The 24,200-nt window shown below is 45.9% G+C and overlaps 1 protein-coding gene across 4 annotated transcripts in view; it reads left to right on the top strand.

Annotated features, from left to right (window-relative positions):
- ACACA (acetyl-CoA carboxylase alpha) overlaps positions 1 to 24,200 on the top strand; it is a 130,468-nt gene that overhangs the window by 92,384 nt on the left and 13,884 nt on the right. For 3 of the 4 annotated variants that reach the window (XM_059829105.1, XM_059829103.1, XM_059829104.1), the window contains 7 exons: positions 3,862 to 4,005; positions 4,770 to 4,890; positions 7,345 to 7,441; positions 11,194 to 11,290; positions 11,987 to 12,122; positions 17,933 to 18,110; positions 19,930 to 20,042. In XM_059829105.1, the coding sequence (XP_059685088.1) occupies positions 3,862 to 4,005; positions 4,770 to 4,890; positions 7,345 to 7,441; positions 11,194 to 11,290; positions 11,987 to 12,122; positions 17,933 to 18,110; positions 19,930 to 20,042 (886 nt within the window). Of the gene's footprint in view, positions 1 to 3,861; positions 4,006 to 4,769; positions 4,891 to 7,344; positions 7,442 to 11,193; positions 11,291 to 11,986; positions 12,123 to 17,932; positions 18,111 to 19,843; positions 19,875 to 19,929; positions 20,043 to 24,200 lie in introns of those variants that run through there. The other variant, XM_059829106.1, reaches the window with a different exon arrangement.

Genomic DNA, 24,200 nt, shown 5'->3' with positions numbered 1-24,200 from the left:
TGCAATCACGGGCTGAGCTTTAACACGTGCAGTTGTAGAGCTGGCATTGCCTTCTGACCACTTCACGGAGGTCCTCTTCCTTTTGTTGCGATGGGCGCCCAGGGGAAGCAGCTTGTCCCATGTCCCTTGTTAAATGCACTGCTTTCTGCACGCTTGAAGGGTTTGTCTTCAGGAGCAAAGGAAGGGGAGACTGAGTGGCTCATCCGAATCCAACCAGGGTCCCTACTGAGCGGGAGGCTGTTTGGCATCAAATACGCAAGGAGTAGGTGGTGGCAGTCCTGCTTTATCGGTTATGGTTAGTGCCAGTGCTTGAAGGGGCGGCGGGGGAGAGACTGCTGGCGGAAGGGAAAGCAGACCTGTTTGCTGACACCTTCCAGCGGAGCGAGGCAGCGCTTGCTGCACCTCGCTCAGCAACATCAGACCGGCTGCGGCTGAATTGGAAAGAGGACATTATATCCGAAATGCGAAGGCACTGGGGTAACGTGCAGGAAAGGAGTAGTAACAGAAGTGAGGGGTCCTCACAAGCGACTTCAGAAAGGGCCAGTTTGGGATCTCTGTGTGGGGCCAGTCCCCCCCAGCAGCTTCCTTTGACTGGTAGCCTGTCAAACTCCGGGTGGACAGAAACCTGGTTTCTGGGTTTCCGAGCTTTCATGGGGTGGAAAGAATTTTAATTCAAAGCAAGTTGTCTGGTGCCAGAAGCTTACTGCCTGGTGCGTTGCTGTTCATGGCTGCTCTTTTTTGTCATTTTTTGCCATCAGATTAAGCACAAGATCAGAGGTCAAATGTGGCCAATATTCAGGTATATGTGTATTCTGTATCTCAGCTTTAAAATCCTGCGACCCGTTCTTTCCCACCCGTCTTGCTGGACCTTTCTTGATCTCTGGTCTATGGCAGCTGCATCTTTGACTGTTCCCTGGAGTGCTAGTAACCTCTCTGCTAGGAAGGGCCTGTTTTGCAAACTTAACCCTTCCATGCATGTGTTTGGTCATTAAACAGATGCCTTCTATCAGCCTTGGGCTAATGCTGCTTTCACTTCTTAACCTCCTACTTCGTGACTCAGTGTACTTCCCTGACGGACCCGAACTCTCAGGGTTTGACATTCACTGTTTTCACAGATCCTGGTCATAGCAGATACAGGGTTTGATCCTGTGCAGGCTTTTCTCCCATGAGTTTGCTTCTAGTGTTACTTGTCTAACTGATTTAGCAACATTTCTAAATCCACTCATGCCTCTGCTGACCATGTGTCTTACTGAGGAATATCTGAATGCTTTAATTGCAGAAGCATCAGTTTTGGACTTCTCCAGCAGATGTATTCTCTTTCACCCTTGAATATTTTCTTGCAGAAACATTTATACAGCAATATGCATTGCACCATTTAAGATTGTTAATTGGAGATTGAATTACTTGTCAGCCTTTAAAAATGTAGTCCTCTGAGGTCAGAGATGAGGTGGTTAGCAGAGCTGAATGGATGAGCTATTGCATTCATTTTTTTCTCAAGCCCAATGATCATTGTCTATAAGCTGGCTAGCCCTTCAGTGCCTTTTAACCTCTGGCACCCAATTCAGTCTGCAGCTGTATGTGTGAAACAAGTTGGCAGGATCTCTGATCGTTCCTGAGAAGACAGAAGAGCACACCTGCAGAAGCAGGTTCGGGGACCAGCACCCAGCCGGGCAGTATCCCAGCCTCTTTAACCCCTTGGCTGCACGGTTTCTGCACCGGGGAGTGGAGCAGATTCCTTGGCATTTGGACTGGGCTTAAGTCAGGGTCGGATTTAGAGCTCGCGTGTGCCCGTATTACATGTCCCTCCTGCTGCACTCAGCACAGGTGCAAGTGCACATGTGTGGACATATATGTCATACAAATGAAGGCTACGAGCGCTCATTGGTGCAACTTTTAAATGCAGCTTGGGACTGCGTTGCCTCTGCTGGCAAAGACTGACAAGTAAATACTGCGCTCGCTCGGTATTACAGAGGGATTTCATTTGCGCAGCCCCTCACAATGCTCTGCCACTTCACTGAAATGTCTGGAGCACGCGGGAAAAGGAACTGCATATTTATCTTGATCTCCAAAAAGGAATTTAAGGACGAGAGCAGGCGGTATATTAGACTGTTTTCATTGCCTGTCAGCAGTGGTAAACCTGAGCTGTCTACAGTGTCTCTAGATAAGCAGCAGCAGAGGCCCATTTTGCATGTACATACGTTTGCATTAGTTCATAGATGGGGAGTTTAAATCCTCTTTATTTTTATTTTCCTCTGTGGAAGGCTTTTAGCTAGGCTTGTGCCTGGCATCTGGAGGCCTGTGCTTTGCTTTTCCTTGAACCTAAATCTATGCTGCAATCTTTTCTACCATGCCTTGTCACGGCGCTGATTTTGTTAGAGGAGGATGAAGGAGTTTGAGCTCAGAAGGGAGACCCGGGAACATCTCTGTGCAAAACCACAATGCTTATATTGACTTCTGAATTTTTGGGCTGGTTGCATAACTTCTGTGCCTCGGTTTCTTCTGTACGTAAACCCTGACTTGTCTCACAGGGAGTTCTGTGGGGATCGTCCAGTGCTTGTAAAACACCGAGTTTTGGGAACTGCCAGACCACCGGGCTTTTCTGCTCCAAAGGCAAATAAATTTGGAGTTAGCGAATGATAGCGTTGTGCCTTACTGGTTAGGCAGTGCTTTAGACGGGCACCGTGGCTCCCTGACCCCAGCGGTGATTAACTGATGTTGTGCAGGAAGAAAGCTAATGGGTCCAGTGTAGTTTTATAACCAGATCACAATTTTCTATTTTCATATCCCTTTAGCACTTTCTTGCTTTCAGCCCAAAAGGTCAAATCCTGAGAAATGTGGAGTTCCGCTGTACTGTGGGTGAGATGAGTTATGTCCCGAGCGCTCATTGTAGGATGTCAGGATGAGGATGAAGTCAGACCCAAGCGTCCTCTCCGTAAGGACCGGGTTGCCTTGGACTCTGGGGTGCCCCTCTCTTGCGGTAGCCGTTCTTCCTAAAACGAGATGCGCTGGTGGTTTGGTGGGGGAGGGCAGGTTGTTTGTGTGTGTTTGAGGGGGGGTTTAAGATCTAAATGAAGCAGGTATGTAATGCCCTCTGTCTGTTAGAAAGACTCAACCCATAAAAATAACAAACGGCATGTATTTGCTAGAATGTCAAAGTTATGAGTTTATTTTGTAATGATGTGCTCCTGCCTTCATGAGGTAAACTGGCCGTGGCAGAGGTGTTATTAGTAATATGGACTCAGTGGAGCAGAAAGCCGAGTGACCGAGAGATCAGTGTATCAGTCAGTGAGAGGGCAAATGGAGAGAGACAGCAGGAGAATGAGAAAAGAGCTGCGGTGCCTGGGCTGAGATTAGAGATGGAGCCGTGCAAGAGAATTGGAAGCCCAGCAGTCAGAGCCTCATTCTTTCCAGTCTCTCTAAGGAGCTGGTGAGGCTTTGTCTTTGCTATACCCATCTTTATGCACGGTGGTGGGGTTTTTTTCCCCAGCTAAAGGTTTAAATGGGTCCACCCTACCAACTAAGTCGTCTTAGTTGGAGCAATTTTGAATTAGTGAGCTGAGCTCAGGTCAGCGCCCAGAAGACTTGGTCACCTGTCAGCTCCATTGCTGCTTGGGGAAGGGCAAGTCGTAACTGCCCTCTGCCTCAGTTTCCCCACTTGTATCATTCCCCTTGGGAATGACTATTCATAAGACCTTACCTGCACACAGGGCTTGGGAAGGTCTATTATGAGTGGTTTGCTCCATCCTTTGGTGTTGAAGCGATCGTGACTTGCTGCAGGGATAGGCTTGTATGTATCTCCTTAGTCAACACCTCCTCGTCACATCCCATCTTCTGACGTCTTTCCTGTTTTTCTTTCAAAAGGTGCTTGGACGGGAAGTTTACACCTCCAACAACCAGCTGGGTGGGATCCAGATAATGCACAACAACGGAGTGACGCACGGCACTGTGTGTGATGATTTTGAAGGAGTCTACACTATTCTGCAGTGGCTTTCCTACATGCCAAAGGTAATTCCTGGCCCTGCGGGAGTGCAAGGTGCCATTACCTATTCGCTTTCTTCGCAGGGTTCTGGCGGGCAGGGGGCTCTCGGCATCTGTGGGGTTTTTCTATGTTTGTTATGGTGCCTAGCAAAATGGTTCAGGCTCGTGATCCAGGCTGTTAAGCATTATGGTATTGAAGTACACAAAGTAGTTTTTGTCTTAAAGCGCCGCAGGAAGCGGGATGCGGGGCAGCCTGGCCCTGCCTTGCGTCCTTTCACATCACTGCCCTGGCGTGCTGCCCTCAGTGCTCTGGGCAGCAGGGTTTTATCTAAGCGGTGGATTGTCTCTTACTGAAAAGACTCTAAAAGTTCCCCTCTGAGGCAGTAATTTGTAGGAGTTGATGTATATGTGTAAGCTGCTCGGCAGCCAGGAAGGCAGCAACAAGAACACGCAGGTCACCTTCCTTCAGGAAAGAGTGCATAGAATGAGTCAGGTGGCCTGGTCACCTTTCAAAAATTAAATTGCAACCCCTCGCTAATGCTGGCTATGCCTGAAGTTCAAGAGCACGTGAAGTACAATGTATGCCATACGATGCCAAAGGAGGGTTTGAGAGAGTGTACGGAGCACCTCGGAAGTTTCTTCAGGCTCGTGCCAAGTCTCTGGGATCCCGTCAGTCGAAGGGTTGTGCAGTGTAGGGGAAAGAGGACTCCGACCAGGTCCTTTAGAGCTGGTGTTTGGTGCAAAGCCATGCAGGAGAATGACTTCCTTCAATGTTTTTCTTTTTCCCTTAGAGTGTATACAGCCCTGTTCCTATCCTCAAAGTCAAGGATCCTATAGACAGAACCATAGAGTTTGTTCCTACCAAGACTCCCTATGATCCTCGCTGGATGCTGGCTGGACGCCCAAATCCAAGTACGTAGATCTTTGGTGGCCAGGATACGCAATAATGCATTTTGTTTCAAGACTGTTTGTCAAGGCTTTATGTCTGCAATCCAAATATATTTCAGAGCTTATAAAGTAATTAGTTCTAAACAATTTGAATATAATATATAAAAATAGCATGTAAATTCTGACTGTTTGAGGACACTTACAATTATTAGTTACTTTTATAGTTTTTTTTATGGTTCAGAGGGAAGTCCATATAAAAGGTTTTTACACTGAAAGAATCACAGTCTTCCTGCAGATCGTGGAGAACAATTATATTGGAAATGTTGCAAACCATTGAACCCCCATGCGTGCTTTTGGGGTTGTGCAGCCTCTGTACGTACAAGCTGCAAACTGGGTGACCATTATGCCTGCTGTTATTAATGAGTTTGGGGGGCTAAAATGAGATTTGTGATAAACTAAGTTTTCTGTTTTTGGATAATATTTTTTCATCATCTCTCAAGTAATTCATCCAGCTGTCTGAGTGCAGCTAACGCTGGCTTCCAAATCGAGTGACTTCAGATTTTAATTTAGTGGAAGCGTTAAGGAAAGCAGATGATTCCCTGTGATAAGTTAAAGCAGATATCTCCTAGGTGAAAAGTTAAAGCCATTTATTAGAGGAGATATTGCCGTGATATTCTTCAAACTGACGCCCGACACGAGGCCAGAATCTAAACGATCAGCTTTGGGCTCACGATAAAGAGATAATTTTGAAATGGATGGTCACATTTTACAGTGGGGCCACAGAGGCAAGGAATGTAGAACACAGTAATTACAAGTTTGGTCTTGATAAAACACTCTCCATCCTGTTTAAGTCAGCAGAGGTTAGCTTGCTTGGATCTCCACTTTTAATTGGTTTTGGACTTGGGTTTGCAGAAGCAGGGGTGCTTGTTCAGTTTAAAGCATTCCTCAGGAGCTGTGTGCCAAGGGGTAAAGCTGGGAGCGATTTTGGGTTTTTGGGTTTGGTTTTTTTTTTTTTTCTTTGGCAGAGCTTCATGAAGCCCCAGTGGAAAGCAGGTGCCCCCAGAGAGCTGTGATTTTTTTGTAATTGTCTGGGCGGGTAGAGTATCTCAATGCCTTGACTTTGGGATATACAGCTTATACAGGCTGGAGGACTGCAGAAAGAGAGCTGTCTGCGAACCTTGCCACTCCCCAATCCAGCATCAGCAATCAGCCCAAATGAAAGCTCTTTGTTGTGTCCTTACCTGTTCGCTGGAGTAGGGTCCAAGCTGAAATACTGGAAAACCTTCCTGCCGTGGTCTTCCTGTCTGGAGAGTGGCAACAGTGCCATGCCACTGCGCAGGCTGGCGTCGTGCGGCTTCACGCATTCATAGTGTCTTTTGTGTCCACTTAAGAAACACACGTGGATTGTAGAGAAATACACCGTAAACTGCCACCGCTTCCCGTAGCGGTAATTGTCATCCTGAGAATTTTATCTGAAGGAATGTATGTGGGTTGTTACTGTACAGACCTGTTGTTGCACGTGGGGGTGGAGAGGTATTGTCAATATATTGGAGTTTGTGATGCAGGAGGAACCCCAAGTCTGATACTGCACTGGCTTTATAAAGGGCAAATAATACCAGTTCATAGTTAGTGTGATCAGGGTAATCAGTCCCTCATACTTCAGGGCAGAAGCTGCAAGGGTCAGGAGAAGTTTATTTCTCTTAGAACTGCACAGCCATCTTGGTGATGTGCACTTCGGGAACAGTTTGATTTCTCTCAAGCATTAGGAAGTTGCTGCCTTCTTTGGGCAAGAGAATAGGTCTGATGGCATCTGGGCTGATCCAGGACGGTGACTCTTAAAGCGTGCTTTAGTTTAGGGAGAGGTGCATCATCTGGTGTCTTCTATGCAGCAAGTAGGCTTTTGGTATCAGGGTACTTCATTTCAGTTTTTCTAAAAGAATGTGTGAAACATGCTCGGACGTGTGGTCTAGTTTTAAAACATCGTAGAAATCTTTATATTTAGCTCCTGAATTTCTTCAGCAATCTTTCTTTAAAGGAAAGATTAGGCAGAATCAAGAGAAAAATGTGAGGTAAGTTTTAAAATAGAAATAGGCATTTTGAAAAACATCTTTAATGACTTTACTGCCTTTTGACAAATGTTTGTAGTGTCTTGGAAAAAAAAGTTATTTATTTAAAAGCATGCAAAGTCCCTCTGCTATCTGAACCCCATCGTTTAACAATAAATGATGCTTTTGCTGATAAATGACTGTCTTTATGCAGACTAGCAAATGAAATAAGACATGATGGCTGAAGGCAGACAAATGCTCAGCTGTCTAATGTTCCCTTGTATTATAATCTAGTTAAAAATAAATAAATGAAAAGACAGTGCCAAGTTCTCCAGTTGGCATTTTTAAGCGAGTTTCAGTTGCTCCTTTGATATTCTCTCTTCTTTCTTCCCTCCCTCCTCTAATATTTCCATTTTTTTCCCCTTCCTTTTAGGTCAAAAAGGACAGTGGCTAAGTGGTTTCTTTGACAATGGCTCGTTCCTGGAGATCATGCAGCCCTGGGCACAGACAGTTGTGGTTGGTAGAGCAAGGTAAATTCTAAGAGGCATTTTAGACATTTGTAGAAATCAAGTTTTCGTTATGCTTTGCGTTTTTCTAGAACCTCCTTTGAAAGTTGATGGCTGTTAGTAAAAATAAGTCATTACTTGAATAGGATACCTCTTTACCACACGAATGAAGCATAGTCAGATTGTTTCTCCTGTTTTGTTTGGAGGTGAGAGCTTTAACATGCACAAAAGCCGAAAAGAGAGATATTGTTAAAAATTGTGGCAGACAACGTATGCTTCCTTAGGTAGGTGGTTGCGGAGCGAGGCCTTCTTGCAGCTCTGACTTAGTTGAAGGTACATTATGCAGTTTATTGTTTTGCAATGTTGCTCGACTTGCAAGAAAAGTTCAGCTAAAACTAGAGCAAATTGCAAGAAACTCTGCATAGAGGAGAGCTTAACGTTGAGGTTTGTGTGGAATAACTGTCAGCATTTTCCAAACGAGCACCCGCCACACCTGATCTCAGTTGTTTTTCACAATGCAGAGATGAGCAGCTCGAGTCTTGTGGCACTCGCCTCCTCCCAAGGGGAGTCGCTTCCCCTCCCCTTGCTGCCAAGTGGCACCTGTGCAGGATTCTAAAACATTCCCTGTTGCCTCAAGATGTAGATCCCTGCCCGGGAAATATTTGCAGCCTGGATCACTCTTGGTGTAGCAGGTCTGTGAACTCCCAGAGCTGGCACGAAGCCGAAGCCTGGAGATACAGGATCCTGCATTTTCACAGAATGCAAATCGGAGCTGGGCTCAACACCCCCTCAGTCACCTCTTTTCTAGTCATCTTTTATTTTTTTCCTCCCTCCAAAATGGTACTGTGAGTTTCCTGATCTGATTGTCTACTTCCTCTCAGAATAAAGCCATTTTGAAAGAGTACATTTATCTCCCTTGAGTTTCCACTACAAGTGCTTGAGCTGTCCAAATGCAGCGTGTTTGTCCTTTGTCACTCCTCATTCCTCAGACTACCGCCAGCTCTCCTCTCAAGACAGAGCTTCATACTCTTGCCTCCAGCAGACTCCCAGCTCCTAACCGAAGTCAGTGGTTTTGGTTAATTGTCAGCCTTTTCTATATTTTTTTTTGTTAACAAGTGAGAGGGGAGAAAAAAACCTGAAGTGCCTGAATGGGATCCTGGAAGCTTCAGGGGTTACACTTCATGAGATACGGCTGTGCCCATGCCTGAGGGGTGTTCAGAGTGCCTTAGTTCCTAGCAGGAGTCTGCATCAAAGAAAAATCCTTCATTTACAGATCTTTCACCTCCCGTACTGTCAGTATCACAGTGCCAACAATCCACAGCCAAATCACCTGATAATTCCTACAGCCTTCTGGAAATCCTGAGGCCACCCCTGGGGTCTGACGCCATCAGCCTCTAGCCTCACCACACGGGTGGCACAAGGACCGGCTGTAGTACCAGGGTATCCCTGGTGATGCTGTCTTTGATTACCAGAGCAGTCGGTGGGAGGCAGGGAGAGACACCACTGTTCCCGACACACACAGCACGACTGGGATAGCCAGCTGGGCTCCCAGCCGGCATAGCCATGAATCAACGCTGTTTCTTATCTCCATTACATTGATAGCACACGTGGCCCCAGAATATTTGATGCTGGGAGCTCCCATTTCTTTTTCGGACTCTTTAAAGCCACAGCTCTGCAGAGTCCTCCTCTCAGGGTCAGAGAGCCGGAGGCCGTGCTGTGCGATAGCAAAGCTTATGGCATTCACCAGAGCTCATGTGCAGCGTCTCAGAGGATTGTGTCCATTCTGGACATCTCTAAAATGGCCATCAGGAGCTCTGCTAATATGTTAACGAAATGCTGCGTAATAACTGAAGGAGGCTTCCAGATACGAGGGTGTGCTCAGCAAAATGTCCCTCTGTTGCTCTTTTCTTAAGACTTTCGCGGGTCTTTAATGGGTTTGGAGCTGCCTTTGGACTCTCCTAGTGCAGAATGTGATATGGAGAAACATACCCATTTCCTCAGAGATCGTATCAGGGCAGGAGGAGGAGTCTGTGCTCAAGGCAGAGCACCGTGGTAGTGTAGGGGCTGCGCAAGCCCAGCTGGAGCCGGACTGCTGCTGAGCCGAAGGGGCGTTGCTGTGCAGGTGCAGCTCGGCTCTGCCTTCTCGGAGCTTCATCTCTCTGACCACTGCTGGTCCCAGGGGTCTGAGTGCTATTACCCCCTTCCCACCCAGAATATTGTCCGATCTTTATACATTGTTGAGAGGAGCTGAAAATACCTGCTGACTCCACTCCTAATTGTAGCACGTAACCTTGGGATGTCCTGTGACCTTTAGATACACTTCGGTATTTTTATCTGCCATCTGTGACACTCTGAAGTTTTATCTCACAACATCCTATAATTATTTAAAGGCTTTTAGCTTAAGCAGTGTACTGGGGGGTGGGGGAAACCAATGATTTGGCAAAGCTAGAAGGTCTCTGTCCAGGCCCATGCTCAGCTTCACTTGCGGTTCCTTTCTTCTGACAAATTCCAAGTTGCTTTGGACTCTCACATACACATATATATAATAGAAATGAAACTGACTTCTTTCAAGAGCAGTGGCATTTTGAAAAAACAAATATGAATGTATTCTTCTGGGATTGTTACTGTAAGTGCTGCCAAAACTCATCTTTTGTATGTATGTTTGGAATATGTGTGCTGTTGGCTGTAAATTGTCTTTTATTATTCGATGGCAACTTGTCCAGGGACACACTATAAAACAAGATGTAGCATCTTCATGTGCTAGCCTGATAAAATTTATATGAAGTATAATGGAAAACAGAAGTTGTTTTGAGCTGTTTTCAAGTTCAATAAATAACTGTAATACTTGGATAAAGATGTTCTTTATTAGGTCACATGGGCCCTAATATAGAAGTTATAAGTTACCGATTTAAGACGGCTTCTGCAATTACGGGTTTCTAGGCAGACTCTTAATCATAGCGAATGGGAATAGTTTCAACCCCCCAGTGCACATAGGCCTTGTCGCTTTTTCTGCCTGCAGCGCGTGTCATCCAGCTTGAGGTGGCTGAGGGGAGAGTGTAGGCTCTGCTGGGACTCCCGTCCTGGGAGCGAGCAGTTGTCATCGCAAGCAAGATGCTTTTTGTGTGAAGGAGCGGTTAGATGCTGTGGAAAGCGGAGCTGAGCATCCTCCCTGGTGCCTACGCTCCCTGCCCATCCCTCTGTCCCTGCACCCTTCCCACCCTTGCAGTCATCCTGCAGCAGAGGGTCTGGGGAGGAGATAGACGGCCAAACCCAAACCTTTTACCCGTCATTCACCCTAACCTCTTGGGAGAGGGAGTTTTTGTAAGCAGTGGAGGTTTAGGGTGGCTGAGACATCAGCATTGCTTAGACATGCAGCCTGCGGATGTATTTCATCAGCTGACAGTGCTTTTGGAAGCAGGGCTTGGGAAGCCTTGGGTCTTCATGTTTATTTTTCACGGTCAAGACCATCAGTATCAAAATCTGTATGGTATCAGGTGAAAGGTGGTGGAGATGTACCAAAGTTTGGGCTTTGGTTTATTCTATTTAATTTTTAGTGAGGTATGTGCTAGTTTTTAGAACTAGATTTTGCTTTGAGAACTGTAAATTCTACTCTGAAATTTAGCTACATGCCTAAACTCTTCAAAAAGGCCAGAATGCTTCTTCCGCCGTTTGCTTACATTACTTGTCTCTCTTGAGTATTTTGATGCAAATTGGAAAAAATGCCTAGTTGTGTAACAGTAGAAATATTAATTTGGATTTGTCTCACACGTTACCAGGCTGGGAGGAATACCTGTAGGAGTAGTTGCCGTAGAAACGAGAACGGTGGAGCTCAGCATCCCTGCTGATCCTGCAAACCTGGACTCGGAGGCCAAGGTAGGTTGAACATGTGCTTGGTTGCTTGTTTGGCCTCTGCAAATGTCTCTGTGGAAAGAGCACTTGTTTTGATGGGATTTTTTTTCCCCAAATGTGGGACAAAAAGTATAGCCATTCCTTGGTGGGATGCTAATGCATGGCAGTCGCTGGGAGGAGTGGATGGACAGTTGTGCTGGCCATTCGTACAGGAGACACGTTCCCCAGCAGTCCTGCTGCTCTTGTGACTTAGGTGAGGTGCAGGGACTAGGGCCCAGGAGATCTGGCAAGCAAAAATAATCTCCCTGTTCTCTTGCTGTCGCCATAGTGTTTCATGGTCTTTCTGCTCTGACATTTTGCTTTTCTCCTGCCTGATTTCACAGCTCTAGCTGTACATCATCTCTTCGGGCTTTTCTCCTTTGCATATCCTCTTCTTTCCCTTCTTCTCGTTCACCTTCTTACAGCAGTCATAGTATCGGGCTTTCCATACCATCTCTATTCCTCTTCTTAGCTAAGCCAGCAGGAACACTCCTATTGATGTTGGTGACAAAAGGATTGTCCCGATTTTTCTGTGGGCAAGCAGATCCTAAGCATTTCATGTGCTGCGTTCCTCGTTGTTAATTCCACATCTCAGCTCTTGTTGCACCCATTTCTATATTTTTATGCTAACTCTTACGTTAATGTGTTTCAAGGCTTAACAGTCATTTTTATTCCCAACAGATAATCCAGCAGGCTGGTCAGGTGTGGTTCCCTGACTCTGCCTTTAAGACTGCGCAGGCTATCAATGACTTCAACAGAGAAGGGCTGCCTCTGATGGTCTTTGCTAACTGGAGAGGCTTCTCTGGTGGAATGAAAGGTAACCATCAATTTGGCTCCCCTTTCGGTGTTGTCCCGTAGAGTGGCAAGGTCTTTTCAAAATAAGCAATGCAGTTGTATTTTTGTATGTACCCTCATATACGGTTAGAGGAAGCGGCCAGATAATCTGCAGTGAGAACAGGTAGTTGGATGTTAACAGTGGTCTAGTTGCTAACAGAATTTACAGCTGCCAGCCTGGTCTAATTAAACACTAATCTCAGGAAGCCCCTTCTGCTCAGAGAGCTTTGTATCCTTCTGCCTCAGCTTAAAATTGGGGCTGGATAAGCCAACAGTATTGCATATCAAAAAACTATAGGCATATTCTGTCAACGTTGTCTCATTGATGATTTTTTGCATTGTAATACTGTCGTATTGAGGACTATCTCCCAGGTGACTCTTTTGGTGGTAGTGATGTTCACATGAAGTGAACAGTTATAAAACTGCTCAGTTAAATACCAGCAGTTAGATTTTTGCACCACATATTGCTCCTTTAAATTTTGTGAAGTGCCAAGAATGTGAGATTGATCCTATAAAATTTAAATGAGTAAAAGATTACGACCTCTTACCTGCATGTGGCACTTAACAAACACAGGAGAAAAGTTACAGATGTGCTAACAAGGTAAAAGTTCCTGCTCTGGCAAGGCTGGCAGGGTGGTAAAGGCTGCCTTGCTCTGCTGCCTCGTCAGCGGGGCAGAAAGCAATGCCAGTGAGTTTGCAGATGCAGAGACAGAAGATGGCAAAACTCTTTCCTCTAGAAAACACTTGTCACCTTTCAGGATGGTTTCTGCTCCGTGTGCTGCTACTGCACTCCCTTCGTGACTTGCTTTCCCTGCCGCACAATTTACAGGGAAGCAGTTGATTAGTGAATGCATGGTAAAGTTACCTGCCCCGGGAGGCGGTGGAGTCACCATCCCTGGAGGGGTTCAAGGAACGTGTGGATGTGGCCCTGCAGGACATGGTTTAGTGGGCACGGTGGGGTTAGTTGATGGTTGCACTTGATGACCTTACAGGTCTTTTCCAACCTCAATGATTCTGTGATTATTTCACCTTACTGTGTTGCGAGATCTGTCAGCTTTGCCAGTGCCCTTTGCTGGGTTCCTCAGAAACCACGTTTAGCTTTGGAGTTGGGACCAGAAGCCCCAGGTGGAGAAGGCACTACGAGGATGCTGATGCTTGTATCGCACAGCCCCAGCCGGTAGCAGGAGGAGGAGAGGGCCGCCGCAGAGCGGGGAAGGACAGAGCCATTGCAGTTTGCACCTCGGTCGGTGCGTTTCCCTGCGTATTGTTTGCTGTCGGGGCCTGCAGAGCAAGCGTTGGTCTCCCCTGACACTCTCTGCGTTCCTTGGGGAGTTGTTTGCAGTTTTGGTTTCAGTGCTGGCTGGGGATTATGCAGGGAGAGAAAATAAACAATTATGCCACCCCTCAGTGCACACAAACACGCTGCCAGGAGCCGACTGCACTGTGGGTAAAATGACTCCAAAATTGTGTGTAATGAGTAGGAAAAGATTAGAGACAGCTCTTGCTATGCTGAAAATTGACATTAGCAGAGGGGGGAAAAAAAAGAGAGGGAAAACACCCCCCCCCTCTTTACTAGTCGTCCTAGGAGGTCTAATTCAAGCCGTAAAATAAATAAATAAATAACATAAATAAAGGCATATCGCAATGGTATTGGTGGTTTCCCCAATGAGCTCTATCTGGCCGGAAGGCTATTCAGCATAATGCAAAATTAAATTATAAAAACTGGCTTGAATATTTAGATGGAGGAGCCATTTGGAAGTGGTTTATTTAGGCGAACCGGCAGTGACCCACAACGGGGAGACATCAAGCGTGAAATTTACTGGAAATTAGCACCAGGGTCTTGGACTCGGCATGAATAGTTTGATAGCATGCAAATCCCCGCGACATTAAACTGCAGCGCTGCTTGTGCTACAGGGTCACTCGCAGTTGGTTTTTCATGTTTTACTTATTTTTTTTTTTCCTGGGACAGGTTATAAATAACAATAAAAAAAAATCAGCAGAATGAAAAGGCTGTTTTAAATCTCTGATTACCTGGATGTTGAATGACGGTATTGCTTGTATGTAATGGGTTTATGAGGGACATTATGCGTCTGCAGCCAATATACGCCTGGTGTTTACCTTCAGGTCCTATCTGATAATCCAGCCAAGCTGATGAGATCCGTTCCAGCTTTGGAGGTTCAGGGCATGCTGCCCGACACTATGGAAATGCAAAAAGCTGTCTGCAGCCTTTCTAGCGTGCTTGATGCATCTGACTGCCAATATTTACACATACAGTGTAATGATAACAGCTTCCAGCAGATTTCGTGTCTATGTGTAGTAGAGACTGACGCACACTGCAGCTGAGCAGGCAGGCAGAGAACGGGAAGGTGTGCTGTGATCACTGTCTGCCCTGCTGAACAGCGAACAAGCCTGCTCTTCCTAGAGGACTTCTGCAGCACTTCTGGCTTGCAGGTGGCTTATTATGCTGAGATTTAATACAGGAATTAAATTTGGCCCACAAATACAGTATTTAATTTTTCCAGTCTCAACATAAGCAACTTCTTCGCGAGAACAGTTGTGCGAACAACTGCTCTTAAAATGTGTGTGGTGTTCTTTGCTGCATGGGTGATGATGGAAGCGATTGGGTTTTGTTTTAAACACAGTAAGTGTGTTAGTTACGGTATTAACGGTTTAGAAAGTCTGCACCAAGGCACTAGGGCTGCACGGGCAGCTCAAGCACAGAGCAGTGGGCCCCCTTGAGACCTGGCATCATTTACCACCTGCAGCAGTTAAATTCGGTGCACTATTTTCCATTGTACCGGTGGAGAATGCAGCAAAACTGCAAATAAGAGGCAGTTGTCACAGTATGGCAAATGTTTCATAGTTTCACACTCAAATACAGTATTAACATAAATCAGGGAGGTTGTGTGTTCCGGTGATTGGGCATGGGGGCTGCAGGCAGGGGTCTTGGGTTGTCTTTGCAGTATTTTTATGATCGTCAACTCTACTCTCTCTTAAAAATACACTTTCTTTAAGAGTCCCCACTTTGCTGAAGTGGTACGTGTAGGCGAATTGAACAGTTGAGATGGTGGGAGGGGAAAACCCTGCAGAAGAGCAGCCGCTGTTACTGCTAGAGACAGTCGAGGAACCCTTCCGGAGGCTGTGGACACTGCCGTTCCCCTTGGCTCGCCTCTGGAGCTCAGCAGCTTCTGTGGTCTGGAGCAGTGCGTGGCACCATGGGGACCCGTCAGTGGTGGCAGTCAGATTGATTGTCTCTTCTTTATTTGGGCAAAACTTGGTCTCTGTTAGTGGAAGCTGTGACCTTAAAAAAAGGGGAAATCCTCTACCACAGAGGCGTTTACAGCCAGGGCTGAGAGCAGAGCAGCAGCAGGTCCGTTGACCTCGGTGGAAGTTCTGAGCCTGCAAGAGAAGCCAGCAGTTGGTGTAAATCCATATATAAATTACGAAGCTAAGGCTGCTAGGACGCTCCAGGAAAATGAAGTGCTGTATTGCAGGATCCCAAAAGGAATAACTGCGTACAGAACCGCATAGCGGTGAAGTTCATGCTTCTGGGTAGCTTTGACAGTCTGATCCTGAAAGTATTGTAGGCGCAGAAATACTTCCCTGACCTTGCTGATGCCAGCTGGTAAACCTGGAAGAGATTTGGAGCGATGCACAGAAAGCATCAAGTTTCTCTCCACTTCTCTGCTCCTCCTCCCTCTGCCTTGTTCAAACAAGTAGCGCTTCTTTTTTCTGCACTTAACCTGAGTAAAATATATACCCTTGGCAGGAGTGAAAAATGTATTGCTAATTACACAATTATTTTATTATGTAGCACTAGTAAAAAATGTCTAGTAAAGAATTAATTCAGTTAAAATAATTTGAATCGAGCAATTATTTTCTTAACACTAGAATTAGCTGAAAGTACTTCAAGTGGTTTATTACTAGCACTACATAATAAAATAATTGTGTAATTAGTAATAAATTTGTCACCCCTTTTGAGGTCTCTTTCTTTGCTCAGGACAAAGGAAAAGGTTGTAGTTTTGTTTGGTTCTCGGTCCCCACTGTCTCTGCCAGAATTTATGTTTATTCGCAATTAGAGGAAATAAATTGTTCTTCTCTTCATCAGCATTTGACATTTCTTAAATAGCATGAAACTCCTTTTCTTGGGTACTTGGACAATGACCTTGCAAATGAACTGGAGAGATCACATCAGTGCCTATGGTGCGAATATATATACACACACAGAGACACACTTTCTGTATACCTCTCGCTTGCTTGCTCTATATGTGTTAGTGTGCGTGTATATATATGTGTAAGAGTGTGTGTGTGTATTTCCCAAAGAGTGAAGTGCTTAACTAGGTCCATATTAATGCTTAACATTAAACCGGGGTTAAATGACAAGGGGACCTTGGCCGGAGTCTCTTTTTTTCCCTGGAAATGATGGCTTTCTCAAGTGATTGTAAGGATTTTAGATAAATAAAAGTGTCTCAGTCTTCGAAGGCTACTACCGAAGGCCGGCATGGGTGCGTGGTACACGTATGCAGCCCACTTAGCTTATCTGCTCTATGCACTGGTATTTTAATGGCCAGAAAAAATGAGCCAAACCGGGAGGTGCTAAGCAAAGAGCAAAAATGATGAAGGGGATTGAAAATACCGTCCTGGGAGACATGAGAAATGAACACCTATAGTGTGTCTAAGGGAAAAAACCCAACCAAACAGTGAAAAGCCTACTGCTATTGATAGCAAGCCCGAAGGAGTGGAGAGATTATGTGGGGTGATGCAAGGAGCAGTAATATGAAATTGATGGGGAAGGAGGGAAAGTTTGGCTGAATACTGAGGAAAAAGTCGTCTATTTGACTATGGGAATGCCCCTAAAGAAGTAGTAGATTTATTGTTTGGGATTTCTAAACAAAAGCTTTAAAAAGCACTGGGAAAGAAATGTCGGATACAGTCCTGTGTGAACAGAGAGGTGGACTAGATGATCCTAATAAGTGTTTTTCATTTCTTGTATATTTGATTTGATACTTCTATATATAATTATATGTAACAAAATACATATATTCAAGGGTGCCTGTTTTCATTACGAACTATATCCATTATAAACTATATCACCTCATGTAAATTCTTTTGCCTTCTTCTTTTCGCTTTTATTTAAATCACCTTTGGGGCTGATATTTTCAATGTCTTTACACAGTGGAGTTGTTCTTATTAATTTTGAGCCAAATGCCTTAAACAAATTTGAATGCAAGAAGAGAAGAATGCTATTTCACATCTGAACCCTTCCCACACACTAATTTTTACAAAGCTATGCGAAAGGTCTGCTGCCGTTAGCTGTGCCAGGCACATTACATGAATCATGGTACAGGTCCACGGCAGTAAGTCAGAAATCGGGCAGCCGTGCTCATATTAAGTACAGAAATACCTGCCCTGACTTCCAGAACTGCTGAAATACTCATTGGCTTGGCCGGAAGGTAAGGGGTGGGTTATCCCCAGGACAGACGCTGGAGGACTGGCTGGCGTGGCCTGAGGCCCCTGCAGTTGTGCTTTGTGCGATGTGGTTACACTGGAAGCGACCGGACCGGATCTCCAGAGTGGAGGTCCGGTGTCTGGGAGCAGGTCCGACGGGGGAACATCTCCTTTCTCAGTCTGTCTTCCCCAGGTCCAGATAACGCCAGCCAGAGCTTGCACTGTGGTAGCAGGAGGTGGTTAGAAGAGCTGAGTAACTGTGGGGTTTTTCCCAGTTTGACCACGCGTGGCAGGGCTGAAGCATTGACATGCTGTGACTTCAAGTGCTGTGTCCTTTTTCTGCAGACATGTATGACCAAGTGCTCAAGTTTGGTGCCTACATTGTGGACGGCCTGAGAGAGTATCATCAGCCCGTGCTTATTTACATCCCACCGCAGGCGGAGCTGAGAGGAGGATCCTGGGCTGTGATTGACCCTACCATTAATCCTCGTCATATGGAGATGTACGCAGACCGAGAAAGCAGGTATGGCAGCTTTCTCCTCCCTCCGTAACCACCTGCTTTGAGGCATAATTACCCGGCTGAGTGAGAAGCTCTCAGTTAAGAGCCTGGCGGTTTGTTACTGAAAGGGGCTGACCACTTCCCAGTTGTAACCCGTGTCTCAGAGGAGTTTGCTGTGTAGTGATCACAGTTAGGACAATTCGGATCGTCTCCTGACTCAGACTTACATGGGGGTAAATTCTGTAGCCATGTGAGCCAGCCTGTGTGAAGGTTCATTACTAGCAGTCACGAAGCACAGTGAGGTGTTGGTGCTTAGGATATTTTTCACCATTCTGGTATTTCCACACACTGCTTTGTGCTTTAACAAGTGCCTGTGTATACAATTTTGCAAATTAAATAAGTGTAAATAAGTGTGTACTTTAAAATCCCCGAGTGTTGTGCTATCTGTCGTATGGGCACTTGGGTAGTTGTGCTTTTTTAATTAAATACAATTTGTGTAAGTGAAGTTCTTATTATTGGTGGTTCAGGATATAAAACTACAGGCACACTCTTGGAAGCAGTTTTTAAAAAATATTTTAAAGAATCTCTAAAATACAGAGATACTGAATCATTTGGAGGAAAGAGCCAGCCCTGCCTAGGCTATCTGTAGCAGAGAGAAGGAAGGTGTATAGAAGGACAGCATGAATATTGTGCTATCAGGGTGTCCTCTCAACTCCTACCATCTCAGCACGGCAAAATTCCTGGGCAGCTGCTCCAGGGGGAGGAGAAAAAAGCGTATGTGGGGAGGAGTTAGGAAGATGCCCTTTCCGGATGCCCATTTCCCTCGCCCTTCCCAGCTGAATTTTGCTCCTGATGGGACATCTGCCCCTCTGTTCTACAGAAGCGAGACAGAGAGACCTGTGGTCTATTGGCCTCGGTAGTTCCTGTGTCTTGAGCAAACATTGTCTGATCTTCGCCTCCTGGAAGTCAGAAGTTTTTGCTGTTCTTTGCCTCCTTAGAAATGTGGAGCCTGTTTGCTTCACGGTCAGACACAGTGTGAGCAGGATTTCTACAAACCGCGTCCCCTACCAAGTGTTTTTTGGGGTGCATGCAGGAGCAACTCCCTCCCGCTGCTTCTGCCCCGAACCTTTCTAGGATGCTGGCAGGGTGAGCTCGCTTCTTGGAAATCTCAAGCCAGCTCCCCACCTTGCACGACATCAGGAAGGACCATGTGTGGTTTGCAGAGCTGTAGTTGGACTCTAGAGGTCTTGAGCTCTAGTAGCCAAGAGATTATTTTGGAAAATATGTCATCCCGGCCCTAAGTACCATTACGCATTTGTAATAATTCTCATCGCTGCTGCTGTTCCATAACCCTCAGCGCTGACCTTGCTCCTCGTCATTACTCCCGCCCTCACAATTAAAGACTGAAATTATTTTATTTACCAAGCCCAAGTTTCAAATCACGTGCTCCTCTGTCTTTGACCTGGGAAGTGGGCAGGATCTCTAATGAAAGTGGCCGGTTAATTGGTTTGTTTCGTAAAGCTTACCTGCCTTTTGAAAGAGCTTTCAGGTCACAGCTTAAAAGAGACTGATGAAGAGCATTGCTTGAACCAGGCTGTACTATATACTGTTGGATAGACGTGTTTCTGCGAAGCCTGGTGTGCGTTTGTGGCATTGGATAAATAATAGCTAAGATTCTTTCTTTCTTCTTCTCTCTTTCTCTCTGTTTTGTCTCCCTGCCCCCCTTCTCTTCTCTTCTTTTTTTACATACTTTCTAGATAACATTGAACCATTCCATTTTGTGTTTCCCCTTGTCTGATGACCTGAAAGTGCCTTTCTTTTCTCTTTTCCCGTCACTGATCAGAGGAGGAATCCTGGAACCAGAGGGGACGGTAGAAATCAAATTCCGCAGGAAGGATCTGGTGAAGACGATGAGGCGAGTGGACCCCGTCTACATCCGCCTGGCAGAGCGGCTAGGTACGTCTGCGCGGGGGCTGGCGGAGCAGTCGTCCGTTCAGCTGGTGGCTAATGAATGTGTTTATAGACCTTAAAAAGGGACACTGAGGCATTTTATCAAATTCATGATAATTTCTATTTACTGTCATCTAACTTGGGAAGAAAACCAGATGAGACAAGCTGCATGTGTGTACATGTGAGAGAGATGATATTCCTGTGCATTTAGCTTACCTGGGGTGTGTGTAACATGGTGTCTTTTTGAACAGATTTCTTTTTTTTTTTTTTTAATTGAATGGGTCTTACAACAGACACTTACTACAGATGCTTGAATCTAGTTTCTGTCTCAGCAATTGCTCCGCTCACTAAAAGCTCGTGGGCCAAACCCTCAGCTGGCATCATTTGGCGTAACGAAGAATTTGGTCAAAGACATTTTGGGCTGCTGGACTATCACTGTGTGTCTGAGGTAGTTTTGAGTAACGATATCTGTCTGCGCTTCGGATTCAAGAAGATAAATATTCTTCACCTCCTCAGTAAAATACAGGGTGATCCGCAGTGCTCGGTGGCTAGCACGTCACTGCCTCTGTTGTATTACTATTGTGCCTTTCACTCCAAACGATCCCAGTGCCTGGTGTACACCCAACAACCCAAAATACAGAGCGTTCAGCAAAATGCACTTAATATCAGATATGTACTCTCTCAGGGGAATAGACTCTTTAAATAGTTCTTTACTAGCTGTTACTGTAAGAGTATAATCTTACAGAGCCTCTTTTTACCTCCAAAATTGACTACATTTCAGTAGTAGAAGCAGCACGCTACGTGGGTATGGTTTGAATTTATAAAGCCTTTTGGGATCCTTCAGGAGGAAAAGTGTTCTGCAAAATGACTGATAAATCGTGGCTATTGCTGCAGTTACATTTTATTATTTGGCTTTTTTTAATTTACGGCAGCACAACAATTTATATAGAAAACAACCATTCTGATATGCCTTGGGAAGAGAATAATAATTGTAGAGGGTGTGGGGAGTGTTGAGAATCAGACTGCTCACTGAAAACCAGGTTCTTGCTGATAGCTTCTTTGATGCTATCAAAGACATTTTCTCTTTTTTTAATGATAGTATTTTGACGCTCTCTTTGTTTTCTCTCACTGTGCCGATTGCTTTCTGGGCAAGAAGCAGGTTAGCAGGTGTTTGAGTTGTACAGACCAGCACAAGGCAGCAGTTTTACCTGAGTTCAAATCTTGCTCACGTGCGTTACGTGTTACTACGTGAGAGAGCGGCCACAGGTACCCTGATGGATGGATGTGTTCTTCTGTCTGCCTGTGTCTGTTGGAATTAAAAACCAGTTTTAATGTTTGTAGTGGCAGCAAGGAGATTCTTTTCACAAAATCTCACTTTTTACCTACGTTAGACTTGACAGTGTCCGTTTAGGAGCGAATGGATAGTGTGACTACACCAAATCGCGGAGAACCCAGCGCAGGGTCCCAACAAATGTTCTCCTAAGGTGTTTTACCCTTCACGGTTTCAAGGCTGCGGTCGAGTTCCGTACGCCGTCAGGGCTCACAGCTGCACCTCTGGCTCCGTGTCTGAGGCAGGAGAACCGCCTCTCCGGTGCGCGAGTCCCCAGGGAAAGGAGAAATCAGATGTGTGGTTAGGGAAGGCAATATGCTGAGCAGTCAGCTCAGGTCCACGCAGATAAATGGCACTACGGCAGGAGCACTGTTTCTGAGAGTATTTACCTTCGCCCCACCGTAACAAGCCCTGGCTCTGCCGACGAACACACCAGCCTACTGCCTCCGCAAAGAAACGGTGTCTTCTGTGTGGCGACTGCTGGATGGATGCTTTCTCAGGAGCAGAGTCGCTGCGGACAAAAAGGGCTGTCGGACTGTTTAAATCCTGAAGCGGTGCAGGAAGACGGGGAGCAGAACGACGCGAGCTTGGTCACAGGCGGGTGGCCCCTCCAGAGGGTCCGTCACCCGGGGTGGGTGTGGGACGCCTGCAGAGCACCCTTGAATCACACCGGTGGGACCTGCACCTGCATCCCCAGAAAAAAGTGCAGGGAGAAAGAGGGGATACAGTTTTCTGCCAACAGTCTCAAAAATCCAGCGCTGCGCTGTGCGAGGAGGCAGGAGCCTGTTCGGGTTTTTTTCCCCTCTTCCTCTACAGGGTAATTACTCCCAGCAAACTCCATACGCTTTAATTAAAATGACTGCAACACAAGAGCAAGTCACTTACAACTGTACATACAGAGAGCTCTAAAAGCTTCAGTCACTGATAAGCATCTCACTTAGATGGCTCGTAATTGCTCCCAACATCAGGCGATCATTGCTGTTGTTTTGCCACTAATTCCGTACCATAGCAGGAAAGCCAAGATTGCAGGACACAGTGAATTGCATAATTTTTTTTTTTTGCTGGTTTTCTTTCTGGCCAATTTAAAATTTGTCAAAGTCGGTCTTCTTCTGGATCACTGCCCTTTGATATTTCGCGCACTCCATTTGCCACAAACAAGCCGCAGGGCCGCAGTTCATGCTGACTCCAGCAGAAGCAGAGAAAGCTCCATTTATCTTACACTGCCTGCTGAATTCTTACTCATTAGCTGGGGGTTCACTGCCTCTCTTTAACCCCTGAATGGCTGTCATCCCTCCCTGGAGCTGCTGAATAGCGGGGAAAGGGGAGATGCTCTCAAAGGTGTGCCTGTTGCAGAGGGGTGGGGACGCAGGGCGGCTGTGGTCTCCTTCCAGTCCTCTTGAGACACCGCGGCTGGACGTGCCATTGGGGAGTGGGAGAGCAGAGAAGGCTGGCGGATATTGAATAATTTGACATAAATCTGTTCATTATCAATTCTCCAGCACTGTTGCTGAAATGTTTATTAGCCCCGTGTTTTATTAAAATGTCACTCAGAGTTGCGCTATTACAAAGCAGCAAACGGCGCGGAGCAAAGGGCGAGGAGAGAAAGGATAGCCCTTATCCTGCCCCAGCGCGCGTTGCCGCGCTGAGGAGGTGTGCAAGGAGAGCGGGGGTTGCCTAGGAATGTAGGAACGATTCAGACTGCAAGCGTCAGGCCATAGTTACAAATATGGAGATTCAATTTTATTTTATTTATTACAATTAGAGTACAACATTTAGGAGTGGAATAAAAATTAGCTTTCTCATGCGGATTCCAGGCATGTAATCTGTCGGTTGCACTGTGTAATGTACACAAAAATGTGGTGGAATGGGAATGAAAGGAACGGCAAAATGGCTCCAGTTAGAGCGAGATTGGATATTACATTTTCACATCGCTCTTATCAGGTATTTATCTCATAGTAAAAGGGAAGCATCTGTTCGTCACCTGAGATATGTTGTAACAGTGTGCATATCCTCTTCAGCTGATCCTATGGAATAGTTGGCCGTGTGCTGGCATGCATCTTTAATTTTATTTGAAATTACATGCCCATTTTGCAGTCGTCTGTATACATTGTGCAAGGTGCGGGAGCGGGGAGCATACAGCTCCACACGTACGGCAGCGCTTTGGGAAGTGGGCGGCAGCGGTCGTTCTCTGCACAAACGCCGAGGCTGTAGACAACCTTTAACTTTCCACAAGGTAATAGTACCGGCCAGGCTGTGCTGCTGGCTTCTGACTTGCTTCGCGCTTTATTTGGCTAAAGAGCGTGCAAAACTGTTCTTAAATTTCCAAATAATGAGTGAACACTCAAGCATTGAACCCGTAACTCCACTTCAGCGTAGCGGTTCCTCTGTGCGAATAGACGTGCCGGGGTGCGGTACCAGGAGTGAGCTCGCAGGTCCCTCTCGGCCCCGACTGCCGCCTGGTGAGGACCTTGCTGGTGGCCTGGGGACAGCCCTGGCGCAGCCTTGGTTCTTGAGTGGCGGAAAACTTCCATCCTGTGACCTGTCTCGGTCCAGGCTTTAGCTTGGAAAGTTTAGATTGCAGCTCTAACGTCTAGTAATTCTTTTTTTTTGGGGGGGGGGTGTTTGTTCAGTGTTGTAATTAATCAAAATGCTGGTTGTTTTCTTGAGCAACAACTAAGAAAAATGCTGCTGTTGCAATTCCATCCCTCATGAAATCTTGGACAAATGCAGTCAGTGTGGTTGTAACTTCGTCTTTTTCGGCGATGCTGATTTCCAGTAACTGCTTCTATATGCAAGTGCTGCTGCATTTAAATTGTTGCTAATTCACAATCATG

Source organism: Gavia stellata, chromosome 25 (assembly GCF_030936135.1).
Source record: "Gavia stellata isolate bGavSte3 chromosome 25, bGavSte3.hap2, whole genome shotgun sequence".
In the NCBI taxonomy this organism is placed as follows: Eukaryota; Metazoa; Chordata; class Aves; order Gaviiformes; family Gaviidae; genus Gavia; species Gavia stellata.
The sequence above is the reverse complement of the archived record's forward strand: the minus strand, read 5'-3'. Positions and strand labels throughout refer to the sequence as shown.